Source organism: Dermacentor andersoni, chromosome 1 (assembly GCF_023375885.2).
Source record: "Dermacentor andersoni chromosome 1, qqDerAnde1_hic_scaffold, whole genome shotgun sequence".
In the NCBI taxonomy this organism is placed as follows: domain Eukaryota; kingdom Metazoa; phylum Arthropoda; class Arachnida; order Ixodida; family Ixodidae; genus Dermacentor; species Dermacentor andersoni.
In genome coordinates, this window is record NC_092814.1 from 225,743,120 (window position 1) to 225,757,911 (window position 14,792).

General features: G+C 48.5%; 1 protein-coding gene across 1 annotated transcript in view; it reads right to left on the reverse strand.

Moving 5' to 3' along the window:
• The window catches only part of LOC126547962 (nose resistant to fluoxetine protein 6-like), an 89,428-nt gene extending 75,758 nt beyond the window's left edge, over nt 1-13,670 (reverse strand). Inside the window, exons 1-3 of the mRNA XM_055063258.1 lie at nt 13,651-13,670; nt 8,903-8,936; nt 6,298-6,691 (exon numbers count right to left, since the gene is read on the reverse strand). Coding sequence (XP_054919233.1) covers nt 6,298-6,691; nt 8,903-8,936; nt 13,651-13,670 — 448 coding nt within the window. The remainder of the gene's footprint in view (nt 1-6,297; nt 6,692-8,902; nt 8,937-13,650) is intronic.
• Nucleotides 13,671-14,792: the final 1,122 nt, after the last annotated feature.

Sequence of the window (14,792 nt, forward strand, 5' to 3'; positions counted from 1 at the left end):
CAGGGTAAAGGAAGTTTAGGGATGGAAAGAAAGAAAGAAAGAAAGAAAGAAAGAAAGAAAGAAAGAAAGAAAGAAAGAAAGAAAGAAAGAAAGCAAGGAGAGAGTACTGAGGGTGCCACTTCATCCGGAGGTGCACATCGAGACAATAACAATTGGCTACTTAAGTCGGTCGACCTCAGGAATTGCGTCAATTTGCGTGTGTCGCTTTCTGAGCTTGTCGTATTGGTTCTCGCCATGGGGCTCGCGTCACGAGAGAAGCATTCACGTAACTTAAAGGGTGATTCATCTTGTCCCGTGGACACAAAAGCGTAACAGGGCTGGACTGAGCGCGAACTGAGAGCAGGGGCAACACCGCGGTGTGGAGCGGGCCCTGGGTCGTCGAAGGGGTTGAAGTTGGGCTTAGAGGGTGGGACGTTTCGCGGGTCCGTACACGACTCTTTTCCAGAGCCATCGGACACGCACGAAGGCCGGAAGAGACTGCGCACCGCCTCTTCCGCTTCGTCCCAAAGCCGTGCACCGTCGTTAAAGCACTGACCTTTTGCAAAACGCGGCTTGGGTTGCCTGCCGCTTACGCAATTCAAGCAGCGGTCGTAAAAGTGCCCTTCTCGGCCTTTCTCCTGCTTTCGCTTCCGAGTTACACTGCAGGGAATGGCGCACCTTTCACACGATTTCCGGAATTGCGTAACCGAGCTACCCAAGAATACGTACGCTGAGATCGTGATGGCAGATAAACACGCCCAGCGCAACGCGCTTTACACGGTGAAGAGAGAATGCGTGGAGAGAAATATAGAACGAGCGTGTAGGTGCCATTTAGGCACGCCAACGGTGTCCGCGTGAGAGATCAGAACCCGAACGTCTCGGGGGAAGTCGTTCAGCTCACCGGCATTCCGTTTCCTGGGCTGCGTGCAAGGGAGGGATGTCCACCTGCAGCATTGCACCTATTTGTTTCCTCCTCGTTGCCCCACAGTTCGGTTCGAAGAAAGCTTCCTAGTGACGCTATACTAATGGCTGGGTACCACCTTCCGTGCATCTCTTCTTATCAGATGGACCACTCACTGGAATGTCGAATAAGACAAAAGCTTTTCCACTGAAAACATGGTAGCTTACTCGGCTGTCGCAGTAACCACTGTTTTGTCAGAAATGTCAGAAAGAACTGCCTGGTCTTCCAAGTAGACGGTGCATTGTTTCTAGAAATTCACAAATGTTTTGGGATGGAGATTATTAACGCTGGCGGGCATCCGCAGGTAAAATTCATATATAATCACAGGAAAAGTCGATTCGCGAGCGCAATATATGCAGCACAGCGAAAATGCTCGGCCTACCTGAGAAGATATTTGAGAGCGCAGAGAAAACCGAAGGATGTTTCACTTGCGCGGAGAGAAGATTCTAGACGCTTCCGAAATGAAAAGCTATTTGATGACATCTCTGTGAGCACGATGCAGTGAAGCTCCGGCGAATAGCGCGAGATACAGCACTTATGCGCCCATCTGTCTCAGTGGCCATTTGGCCAAGGAGGTGCACATTCACAAAGGCATCGAGGGCTGGCGCCTTCCGACTCACGACCCTTTGGACGAAGCAGGCCACGTGGCGCTTACAGTCTTTGGCCGTCAAGCGTCATGTAGTATGGTAAGCTGTAAGGGCGCAGCATCCGGGCCATCCCATGAACGGCCACGAGTTACTCGTGGCGCACTGGGCGTGATCTCCAACAAGATAGGTCGATGCCATAACCGCGGCTTTTGTAGATTGACTCGGTGATCAGCTTTGCTCACTCGCCCTCTTGACAGTGCTATAAGACCTTCCTTGAAGACCGCCAGCCCTCGGTGTTGGGACGAGCGCCGCGTTGAATGGCCGTTGGCACTGGGGTCGCTCCGGAGCAGCGGCCGCCGAGGGTGGCCCACATTTCGATCCGCCGTTTGTTGCCTTCGACTGCACGAAGGAGGAAGTCATTGTGGATGGAAATGCCTTTCCTGGAACGCTCCAAAACGCCCAGAACTGGGTTGCCTTACGTAACGATTGTTTTAATCGTGGAGGGGGTAGAGCGCTCTCTCCGTCGGGGTTTGGCCGTTTTGGCCCCCTCTCGGGGCCACTGAGGCCCCTCACTTCCTATACCAAGCACCGCTCGTTTTGTGCCGATGTGTGCATACGTGCGTGTGGCTCCGGGCCGCGCAAAAGCGCGCACTGCATGCATGGCGGTGACCGTCCTTGAACAACATGGCTGCTCAGAGATCGATCGCTCACTCTCGAAATGAGTATAGCGGAGAAGCGCGACCAATAGCGGACGCGCGCATCCACAAAAGTGACGATCCGGGCCGAGAGTGACGCGAACGTCCGCAGTAAGTGAGCTAGCATGCTGCCGCCGACTGCACCCCCTGGGTACTGCGAACATCATCTCGATTCGTGCGTTTTTTTTTTTTTTTTAAAGCAACTAAGCGTACAGCAACGTGCAACAGAGTGATGACGTCGCTATTATAACAGAAAAGAAAACATGCGCTTCATATATAATAACAACTTCACATTGAGGCCTCACCTCTTCTTACATAGCGCGACTGATCGTGAACAAAGGCTTCATACTGGGTTAGCTCAGTATTGTCTGTTGTTTTTCTGGGGGTTCTACGCGATAAAAAACACGATCTGATTATGAGACACCCTGTGTATTGGGGGACTCCTGATTACTTTTGACCCATTTTGATTAATTTTAACATGCATATAAATTTACGTACACGACCATTATTGCATTTCGCCGCCGTTGAAATACAGCAGGAGTGGTCCGAATCGAATGCGCGACCACGAGCTGAGCAGCACTACGCCAGCCATTGTGCTACCGCGGAGGTGTCAGATCAGAGAGCAGGTATTGCAGGGAATGTGAACCGAGGCAAGAGCGTGGCCTGATGTCACGAGTATCTGAACGCATAAGATCTTCGAGCTTCTGGCGAAAATATATCAGGGTGTTTGTGAGGGGGGAGGGGGGGAGTTGGACAACAGCTCATCCTCTCTTTACTACCCCCCCCCACACACACACAAACACGCACACCCATACATCGCCCCATCACGAGCAACTCAAAACAAGCTTCGTGCCTCAGGCGAGCGGCTGGGAATTAACAGTTGCGCTGTGTTCCTCGCATACATTAATGACGACTAATTTCTCCGCTTACAGGCTAAATATTCCCTACAGTGTAGCGCACAGGCCACCTGTTTCCGAAGATTGTCGGCAGGGCAATGAGCGCGTAAGGTTTTCGCACAACCCTTTCAATATAAGTAACTTTTTTCCTCGTTTTTCTTTTTTTTAACTCACACTGTTGAAATTTCGCTAAAATAATGGTAATCATGAACAGAGGACATCGTATTTGTTCTTAGACGACGGGCTATCTTACCCGCATAACGGCATTTGCAAAATGCCGAGCCAGACTTCCTCGCTTACAGATGGCGTAGCATAACAGATGGCTTTAAGGCATAACAGGTGCGCCACTTCTGTTCAAAGTACAGCGCCTTCGAATAGAAGTCTCTCGGTATTCATTAAATCCACTCGTCACGTAATATATTCGTACGCGTTTAAAGACTACACAGAACTGCACGGCTGGTTGCGCGCGGCTCTTCCCCGCTGTGCACCCGCACGCGTTCGCGAGTGCCGAGAAGCACAGAAGGAAATCCCTTTTCAAGGCAAAAGTCTCTCGCTTCACTTGCTTCGCGTGAGCCACAAGCTGAGATCTCGGTAATTTCGAGTGGTACGCACGTTTTCTTTTACCGGCAAAGACCGCTCGAAATGCCAACGAACGCGTGCCGTGCGCGTCGTACGCGTGTGTTTCGCTTTCACGACCTTGGCAGAAAGAACTGCAGGAGCCGCTCCGCTCGCACGTTCTCTATGCCAGGGGCAGCGGGTTGGCCTACGACCATCGCGATATACTATCGGGCTGTGAATCACATTTTCTGTACACAGGTGCAAAAATTAAAAAAAAATAATAATAAAACACACAGCTAACCACGTTGCGGGGTGGTGTGCGTCTGGCCCATAAAGGGTGCTTTATCCCCACTTTCTAACGTAAAAAAAAGAAAGAGAAAGAGAAGAAAAGGGCCTAGCCTAAATGTGGCGAAGAAGATAACATATGAGAAGAAGGGAAAAAGTAAGGAAGCGTTGCGACTACCTAAGTGGTTTCCTTCAATCATGAGCAGGCATTCAGTGTGTACATTGCTCACGCAGTTTAAAGGACGTTGAGAAGACTATGCTCACTGACAGGCAAGAAATAGTGCGTGAAACTGTAAGGAGAACAGATGGACAAAAAAAAAGAGAAAAAGAAAGAAAGAAAATGACGAGCCTGCGGAACAGTGAATCGTCATTGCCATTGAATTATGAAGTTTCGGAGCGCGTGCCGTTTGCATACCAGAACAAAAAGAAAAAAATAATTCGATAAAAGAAATACCAGCTTTTCGTTTCTCTTAGATGACTTACACGCATTCGGTTTGAACGCATCCACTGAGTTAGCGGCCGAGTGCAGCAGGAAGACTGGACTGCCGCGCATATCCCTGTCTTAGCTTTATTGCAGACCTGAGGAGGTTCTCCGTATTGCTGACATCACGCGGCACTCGCACGACCTACACAGAATACTACAGTATAAAGGAGGGTGAGTAGCGAGGTGAAGCAACGAATTAACGTGCACGAAGCAATCGTGAAATAGCGACCGCACATTGAGACGGCTGACTGCATGCCCACTTTAGGGGCTGTTACGCCTCGACCCTCCTTGTTTATCTGTTGTTGGTTTTTCTGCGCCGAAGGTGTACCTCGTTTTCCGGTATCATTCATCACGGACAGCCGAGCGCTCAACCCAGTCGTACCCAAAACGGGCTATACCACGTGAAAGTCAATAGTAGCGGGAGGGAGTCGCTTTCTATAGCGAAGACGAAAGAAAGGAAACAACGTCCAAAAAAGGAGCAGGTGAAGGCGATCATTCTTCGTTAGTGCCAGGGCTACAAGGAGGAGATCACGCTCTCTTGCACCAGTTCACTGCTCCCTCTTTGTTCCCCTTTCTCCGGCCATCAGTAAATGGGAGCGTGTACGGTATACGCTTCGTTCTGACGCGGATGGAAATTGAGTGTCGTAGTGTCAGAAGCCCACTGCATAAAATAGGTATATTTGCGGATGCAGTTGGTGAGATGACAGGACGAAGAACTTATGTATTGAGCATGCGAATCATACTGGGAGAAGTCGACAGTTATGCTGCGATTCATATGGATGGTCAAGTGAGCCAAGATGAATTTCCGTAGTTATCACGGGGTGAACATGTCCGGCGTGCCGTTACAGTGTAATATTTTCCAGGATATTACACTATAACGTTGGCAACGTTGCAAAGTTTTTGCAGCTATATATTTGTTCAAGCACCGCCCCCCGTACACGGATCCGCTATAGAAATAAAGAAACTTCGGCATAGACCGGAGTGAAACGGACGTCTGTGCTTATTTTAATATCGTTCCGGCATTACGCCTCGTGGCTAGCCAGGCGAACAAAACAAAGGAAGAAAATAACATTTATTGGAAGCAAGAGGAGCTGACCAAATGACGCAGGAAATCAGTGTACCAGTATAGTGCTCTCAAAATATTTTCCAGGCTAAGATGGCAAGAAACTCGGGACGGCAGAGAAAGAACAAATGCTCGAGGTTATTTGCCTCTAAATGATAAGTGACGTAGCAATCATTCCAGTAGCATACAAAATCCACAAAAACGCAGCCTAAAGGATATAGACACAGGAAAAGTTGTTCTCTCTGTCTCTCTCTCTTTTTTTTTTTCACGGGACACCGCCAAGCACGCAGACTTTTGTTTAAACCATTGGTAAAGCAAAAGCCTGCGTGCCCGGTCACACTACCTGCATCTGGAGGACGTAGCAACGTTTATCAGCGCTCTTCTAAGAATTACGAACGTCTTACAGCAGCAAACCTTCTGCCGTGCACAGAGCATTGAATGCACGCGAGTGCAGCTGTATATTTAAGGTGTAATGAAACTAACTAAAGAAACGCCACTCAGTCATCAGAGCATCAACCTTTCTTTCCTTCTTCTTTCGATCCATCATAGCCTAATACCCCAAGGATGTCTGTCATCTCTAGGTTTTTGTCCTTCTTTTCGCTCAACAAATTATCACGCTGTGTTATAAGGCATCATCAGGTTCTCAATGATAAACAAACTTGTGTCTGTATCTCCGTTTGCAGCCTCCGTGGAGCCGGTCCGTGACCACGCGGAGACGACCACGGTTGACAAGCGAAGCAAACAGAGCACGAGGTTCCGAAGTCGTGACAAGCACGCGCGTGTACTCACTGCGTATGGCCCAGGGCTCCATGCGGCGTAGGCCCAGCATGGTCTTGACGAGCGCGGCCGAGCACTCGCTGGACACGTTCGGGTCGGAACCAAACTGAGTGAACACGGGCAGCCCGAGTTTGAAGGCCTGTTGCACGGCATCGGCCACTATGGGCTCGATGTCTTCCACTGTGGACGACTCGGCTGACGCCGATGGGGCTTCCGTGCTGCCGACGCCGTCGGCGTGCTGCTCCTCGTCGGCCTCGGCCAAGAAAACGCACGCGGCGGCCAATGCAACCGCGACCACCACGACCGAGGACCGGGGCCGAGCCATCGCGCAAGCGTAACACACTGCTGTACTGGCCTGTGCCTCGCGAGTGACTCTTGGCGCGCCGAAATATCCGAGGACGCACTGCTAGCTGGCCGCCACGAGAAAGGGGCTTTTGACCGGCAAGAAAGGAGTGCACCGCCGCCGCTGCTCCTCACCCCCGCCGAAACCTCGACGTCCTGCTCCGCGGGGTGAAAGTGGAAGGAAAGACCGTGGATGGATTTCTTTTTCTTTTTTTTTCCTGTTGTTCTTTTTTTTCGGGGGGGGGGGGGGGAGGGGTGGTGCACCGCCTTCAGCACACCTCCCTCCCCCTTCCTCTGGGCCCTTCCCCGCAACTTCTTCCTTTAGTATGGAAGAATAAGAATAAGAAAGAGATAGAGAAAGGGGGGCACCCGAAGCACGGTGTGCTTGAAGTGGACCAGACTTTGTTATTGTTTTCTTCTCCTCCTTGTCCTGTTGTGTTTCTCGCCTTCTGGCCGCCGGTATGCATATTTTGGTTTCGTGAAATTCAGCGCCACGAATTAACGAATTGATGGCCGTTAGGAAAAGCGCTGATTGAAACGAAGTGAGACGAGCAGTGGTTATAGGACACGCGTTAATAATTAACTCGGTCCACTGGTTCGTTCGTTTTTGAGAAACCAAACTTGCGATGAGCAAAACCGTCTGAGCCCAGAGAAATTTCAGGCATCGGCACTCTCCTTATTCCACCGGCTCCTGCTTCATAACACACATACGCTTGTTATCGATTCGAATCATTGAGCTACAAAGAGAGTCTCTCTGTAGCAACCAACCTATTCGAGATAGTGTTATCCCGACTGGGTTTTCGGCTACATCAGTAGGGGTGTGTTAAATGCCACTTCTCGCTGCTACATAGTCTGACTAGTGTGCCTAGCGCATTTCATAGAAATTGGAGCGGCCATTCAACACCCTCACAAATACTCATCCTGCGCTTGCCCCGTCCCATACCCAGCCAAGAGAAATCATAAAGGACAAATTTGTGAATTTGTTGATGTTCACGTATGTCAGAGAAACATGTACTGCATCTGATGTTGGGGGTCCTGGTCATTTGTGCTATATTGCACAGCCGTGTATCATTTCATTTCTGTGGAAATGAATATTAGAGTACCGAGTCTCGTGTGCCTGTACTCGTCACGAAGGAAGTTGCCATTTAGAGCTGGGAAAAGCGCATCAGGTAAGCGTACTGGGAATATAGGTACCAAGCCCCGCCCTTTCGTTCTGTTTATTACGTTTGGGGCTACGTCGATTTAGTTCTGCATCATAGCATTAGACACGCAGTGCTGTTTGCTGCATGGAGTAGCCGAACACCAAACGCGCCTATCTGGTGTTTCCCTTGAACAGTGAAAGGTGTTCCGCCACCGCAAAGATTAGCGGACGCTGCATGCAGCACACGATGACCGGATGCAGCACGCCGGCGTGACCGTGTCACATGCCACGTAACGCCTCCACCGAGCCCAGCGACACGCCGATTTTCAAAATGAAACCAATGGCCTGCAGCCTATGGACACGAATACCTTCACACGTCATCACGACATAGACATTTTGCAAAATTCGCTGACCTCGCGCAGAAATAAGCTAGAAATATCTAATAAGGGCATTCCCTATAGAAAATAAATTTGTTATATATATATATATATATCAGGCACGTACCCAGGATATTTTTTCGGGGGGGGGGGGGGGGGGAGCAACCCAAGGTAACTTTTCTATGCAAATGAGGGGGGGGGGGGGTTCCTTTACTAGTACAAATGTGAATAGCACCCACCATTCTCCATCAAGACGCGTAAACCCACAAAAGAGAAACGAAATAAGGTGTATCTCACATATACGCCTGTGAGATACACCTCTCCTTTACTTGGCAAACAAGGAACCACTTTAAATGCACTCTCGCAGGAAAGAAGCGCAGGAAGAACAATGCCACGAACAAGTAAACAAGCGAAAGTGTAAAATAAAGATTACTTTAGTATAACACAACTTAAAAAAAAACAGCAATTGGCAACCAAGGCACACAAACCGCGCGGGGTTGTATTACTCCGCAAGCCACTCACAGAAGCAAACAAAATCGTCGTTATGCGGCCTTTTCAAAATGGCGTTGTACTTGATACCTCCGGAGCGTCTGCTGTTCTTGAAGAGCCTTTTCATCGGCGGAAGCAATAAGGTGCGCAACAGACATGGACAAAGTGTATGGAGTCTGAGGATTTCACTCTTCAAAAGTGTGTTGTACAGTTCATTTCACTGCTGAACCCGTTTTACTCATGAAACTTCACTGCCAACTTAAGTGAAACTTGACAATAAATAGTTGCAGAGAAGCAAGCATCTTATTTCATTTGAATAAAAAATTAGGCTTTCGCCATTCCACTATAATAGGCGAGGGAAACCGTATAAAATTACGGGCTAATAATTTTATTTTTTCTGGTTACCACCTTATTTTGGCAAAAGGAAAAGTTTGAAGTACGAATTGCTTGTAGCATCGCGAAGGAACGGTGGCTGGCGCCTATGAGAGCGTGGGCGGGGCTTCATTGCAGATTTAAGTTGTATCCGACTATAGTAGCGTTTTTTGAATTAGGTCTGGAAGAACTATAAATATATATTTGGGGAATAATCACAGTTCTTTTGGATCCCTCGTTTACTGCTCTAACAAGTTAAGTGCCACAACCGACTTGTATTGTTATTTGGGAAGTTACGCAACGATGCGTGGCCGCCAATCGCGTAGCCGCCAACCGAATAGAACGCGTGGCCGCCAACCGCATAGAACGCAAGACACAATGGCTCTAGACGAACTTGTTCTCCACTTTCGGCGGCGTTTTCTCTACTTCCTTTTTAAATAAAAAGGTGTTGATCCAATATATTTACATAAACGACGGTTAAAATTGTTCATTTTCACTTTTCCTTCCTGTTTGGCTGTTGCCTCGGCTCTCTCGTTTAGTAGATCGCTTAATTTCTTAACTCTTTGCGACTCTTGTTTCCAGTTGCCAATTTTGTACGAAAAGTGCAGTATAATTAGGGAAGAACCAGACGAGGTAACGGGTGACAGTCACATTGCTTATGGGTTTGATGATGGACGCTGTCTCGCATTATTTTATTTTCCACCTTACCTACACTATATCGCTGGTATATGGTTCCGAGGATCTGCCAGCGTCGTGGCGAGCCGTCATTCGAGAAAATAATGAAGCAAAAAGAAAAGGTATACGCAAGTGGCGTTTTCTCTGACCGCAACTCGTTCCACGAGCATACAGACCAGGGGATCACGAACCAAATCCCTTTAATTAGTAAAGGCAAGGCGCAGAAGACCAGGACTCAAGAAGAACACACACGACAGGACCAGCGCCACTCACAGCTAAGTTTATTTCCGCAACAAGCCTGCCTTATGTAGGTCAATCAAGCCGAATCACACACGAAACGTTAGAAGTACAATACAGCAATCTATCGACCACTCAGGAATAATATCTGGCACAAAATATCAAATGAGCAAACAAGAACCACACGTACGTGGAGCAGCACCGCAAGCAATTCATTGAGCATAGTCTTTTCCAAGCCAACGGGGAGAAAAAACGAGACATAAAAAGTACCGTCTACGCTTCACTATAGAACTATCCACAACATAACACACTTCAAATGCCTAAGGCCCAGTCAGTGATAAAACCCGCACGACTATGGGAATAATAACCAACGAATAACACGGAAAAAACATGAATAAAGGCGTCTAAGTACAGCGTCTGCGTCGTCTACCCGCCGTGGTTGCTCAGTGGCTATGGTGTTAGGCTGCTGAGCACGAGGTCGCGGGATCGAATCCCGGCCACGGCGGCCGCGTTTCGATGGGGGCGAAATGCGAAAACACCCGTGTACTTAGATTTAGGTGCACGTTAAAGAACCCCAGGTGGTCAAAATTTCCGGAGTCCCCCACTACGGCGTGCCTCATAATCAGAAAGTGGTTTTGGCACGTAAAACCCCATATATTATTATTATTATTAGCGTCTGCGTCAAAACTAAGATCTCTAATAGTCACTCACCTAAAAAATTGATAAAACATGTAACCGCGCGAAAAATGAACCATGTGACAAACAATGAAATGGACAGAACAGTTGAACGATAAAGGGTGTAAAGAACAGTGTCTGCGTCAAAAAAGAAAAAAAAGAAAAGAAAACGCAACAAAAGCATAAGAGCCACTAGAAAATCGTCAACAAAATAAAAACTAGTTAAATAAAAGGAAGACAGACGGAGAAAACCTAAATGAAATCACCCCAACATGAGCCCTAAATGAAACCTTCTAAAAAAGTAGTCTCCTTGTCACTAAGCACAATGGGCGGCCTGCTGACGCATTTGTTTCCCTCTTTCTTGATGAAATAGGCTTCCACAATTTCCCGCTCGAACCTGTCTTTTCCAAACTTCAAAAATTTAGTTTTGTCGATGACAGCAACAATGACGGCAACGATGACGGCAACGATGACGGCAACGATGACGGCGTCTTAGAATCTCCGAGAACAAGGCCTCAGTGTGTCTACCGAAAAGGTTGGCATTACGCGCAAAGAGTCATTGTATCCCCTTTCAATCAATGGTAAAGCTGTGTCCTATATTAAGACGCATGGTTTTCCTGGTGTCATCATTGACCTCACTGCGTCTATCTGAAGAAGTTAGGTGCATTACTCAGGTCTTCATATTTCTCTGCGGGAAAAACTGAGGTACACCAGTCCATTCTATGTTGCAGCTGTACAGGGTACTGTTTCTCGGACTCCTACGTTACAGTCTACCAGCCTTGTCAAATGCATGCAAGACGAACATTCGCGCTTTGGAGTGCATACAAGGTCAAGCCCTACGCACGTGTTTAGGGCTGCCTTGGTGCACCTCAAGAACAGCAACAATTACCATCGCGGGAGAACATATGATCCAGACACACGTAGCTGTCGACTTTCTCAGAGCGCACATTCGCCATCTGTCAAAGATCCCCGACCATCACTTGGCCTCCCTACCAGCCGAGAGACCTCAAGCGACATTTTAGAAAGTGATCAGCGCTCATCAAGAGTGCATGCCGTAATCTTACACCGGCGGCGCAGCCTTCATTTCCCCTGTGGCGTCTGCGACAACCTCAAGTGAATTTTGCTACTCCCGGAATAGCAAAGAAGGCCAATCATCCATCGCCGGCTCTTCAGCAACTGACGCTCCTATTACTGCACCAGACGTATCATGATCGCATACATATATATACCGATGGTTCGACCTCACCATTCGCATTCGTCGTTCCAGCTAAGCAGGTAACAGTTAAATTCAAATTGTCACACATGACTACATCTACGTCGGCAGAACTTGCAGCTCTCCGTGCCGCTATGACGTACGTCACCGAAGAGCCGACAGAGGAATGGGCTGTATTTTGTGCCTCTAAAGCAGCTCTTCACAGCCTGAAGTCTGCATTACATCACAGAACTTACGAGCAGATGATATCCGACATCAGAGAAGTACACCACCATGCTCCGTAAACTGGGCACAACATTCTTGCTCACTGTGGCATCGTCAGCAATAACTTTGCTGACAGGGCTGCTCGGTCTGCCTAAGAAGACACCCATACTCGTCCAATACCTTTGGCGAGGTGGGACGCTGCCAGAGAACTTCGCCTGCTTGCACGCAGAAAGTCGCAAGATTTCGGGAATTCAAGCGGCTTCAATTTTCGATTGCATAAACTAGACCAAATGCGACGGCTACAACTACCATCCAGACTTTCCCACGGCGAAGCCACCTTGCTGTGCCACTTGTGGCTGGGAGTGGCGTTCACGAACGCCTACTCCTATCGGATCGAAGTGGCCGAGAGCCCGATGTGCGACTCCTGTAGGCGCGAGGAAACAATCGAGCACCTATTGTGTACCTGGCCTGGCTACTGCGTACAACGCCTCTCTTTGAGGACAACTTTAAACAGATTGGACTCAAGACCGTTCTCCGGGTCAAAGATACTCGGACCGTGGCCACACCCGTCACTGGCACGAAAAGCGATTCGTGTACTAGAACACTACTTGAAGTGCACCGGCTTAAGAGACCATCTATAGTGTCCCTGTGCATCCTCCCACACGCAATCAGTGCTCACTCTCTCCCTCTTTCTATTCCCCTTTCCCCCACCCCCAGTGTAGCGTAGCAAAGGAGGTGCTCGTCTGGTTGACCTCCCTGCATTTCTTGTCCTTGCTCTCTCTCTCTCTCTCTCTCTCAAAAACAGCTAAGGCTCCCCACGCGTTTTTGCCATTGTTGATTACTTTATAGGGATATAGGGATCAAAAATGGATATAGGGGATACAGGAATTAAGAGAGAAAGACAGGAGAGAGAGCGAGAGCACAGTTTCGCGCTCATTTGGAGGTGCACACCGAGTTTATAAACGGTGGCCTAGACCTGTTGACTTTATGTAATGCAATAACTCTTTCCTGACTTTCTGTGCCATCGACGCTCACAGCCATGGTCCAAGGATCTTCATTTCAGAAAATGGTTAGAGTCCAGCCGGTTCAATGCTATGCGGAGAGGTTGACAGTCGACGTCGTGCCGGGGACAGAGACACAAACTGATTTCTATAGTTTCTCTTGTTCCACAAGAGTCGCACATGGGCCAATCCCCCATTCCTATGCAGAACAATTAGGCCTTTGTAAATGTCACCCGGCGCCCGAGGCGGCACAACAATGTCGTCTCAGACCAGGAAACTTTCTATGGCACTTGTATAGGTTTAGGGATGGATTAAGTGCATGAATATGACACTTCGGGAGGTTGGGCGAAAAGTGATATTTGTGTTATAACTTTAGCGAGGAAATTTAGTTTTCTTTTAGCGTCAGTTTGGGATAAGGGGTTCTGGTCAGGCTTATACATGAGCGGCCCCGGCGGCCCCGGCGGCCTCGTCGGCGAGGTCATTTATCGGTAGCTTGATAATGGTCCTCTTTTGTCTCATGTACTAGCTGCTCATGAGTGCTGGGATACGGGGCAAAATGTTGACTCTGAAGTGCTGCCTTAGAGTCGTAAAAAATGACCCATTTCTGAGGTGTCTCTTATATAGCAGTAGGTATTTCACAGTAGCACGCAGGGCAGCATGCTCGGCCGCTTGTCATGTGCGACAGTTTGAATTTGTAGTTTTCGTAGCTGGAATGACAACGGCACCTGAAGAGCTGGTAGATGAAACTGAACCATCCGTATAGATGCGAATTCGCGGTCCCCGTACGGCTCATTCATTAATACCAGTGTCATATGTTTCAGCGCTATTTTGGCATGATTGGCCTTCTTCTTTACACCTGGAATATTTAGGCATACCTGAGACTGTCGAAGATACCACAAGGCAAGTGAAGGCCTTGCTGCTGGTGTGTATCCGGATGGAAGACAATCTTGACGGGCGGTGATAGTTTCAGAAAACATGGCAAGAGGTCTCTGCAGCATGCAAGGGCAAGAACGCCAAGTGGTGATCGGGGATGCCGCAAAGATAACAAATATGCACTCTGAGGCAATCTACAGCAACGTATGCTTGGATGGGATGATCCTTAGTGAGCGCAATTGTTGCAGCTGTTGACGCGCAGCGAGGAAGTCCTAAACACGCGCACAATGCTTGGCGCGGTAAACTCTTTAATTAGCGTACTGGACAACACGGGAAGGGTGTAGCGTATAAATCTTAGAAATAGAGCTCTGCACAACTGAAGCGTGGGATGTATAGATGTGCCCCATGTTTTCCCGCACATGAATCTCAGTACAAGCGCAATCAACGATAGTTTTTTCTTCCGGTACGCGCAGTGATGGCGCTACGAAATGTTTCAGTCGATTATTAAACCAAAGAATCGATGGCTCTTTCCATAGTTGATAGTGTGTCTATTAATTGATACTGGGCATCGCGTCATAGGTTCACGTGTGAACTCAATCAAGGCGCATTTCTCAGTCAATACAGTTAAGCCTTTTGTTTGAATGTAGGCTAATGTCAAGGCTGCTGCCCACTGCGGTCGCGCGCGTATCTGAAGTCGAGTAACCGCAGAAGTCCAACGGCAAATGTCATCTGCGTATCGGGAGGTAGACTGGTTTTGGTAAAACTTCAGCTAGTCCAATGAGGGTCCCATTTAACAACGTGAGACTCAATACTCCTCCCTGAGGCACGTCACAGTACGTGTAATGCTCAGCTGTGGCGCCATGTTCCGCTTGTACAAAAAACGGCTGGCGAGTTATGTAGTCGGATAA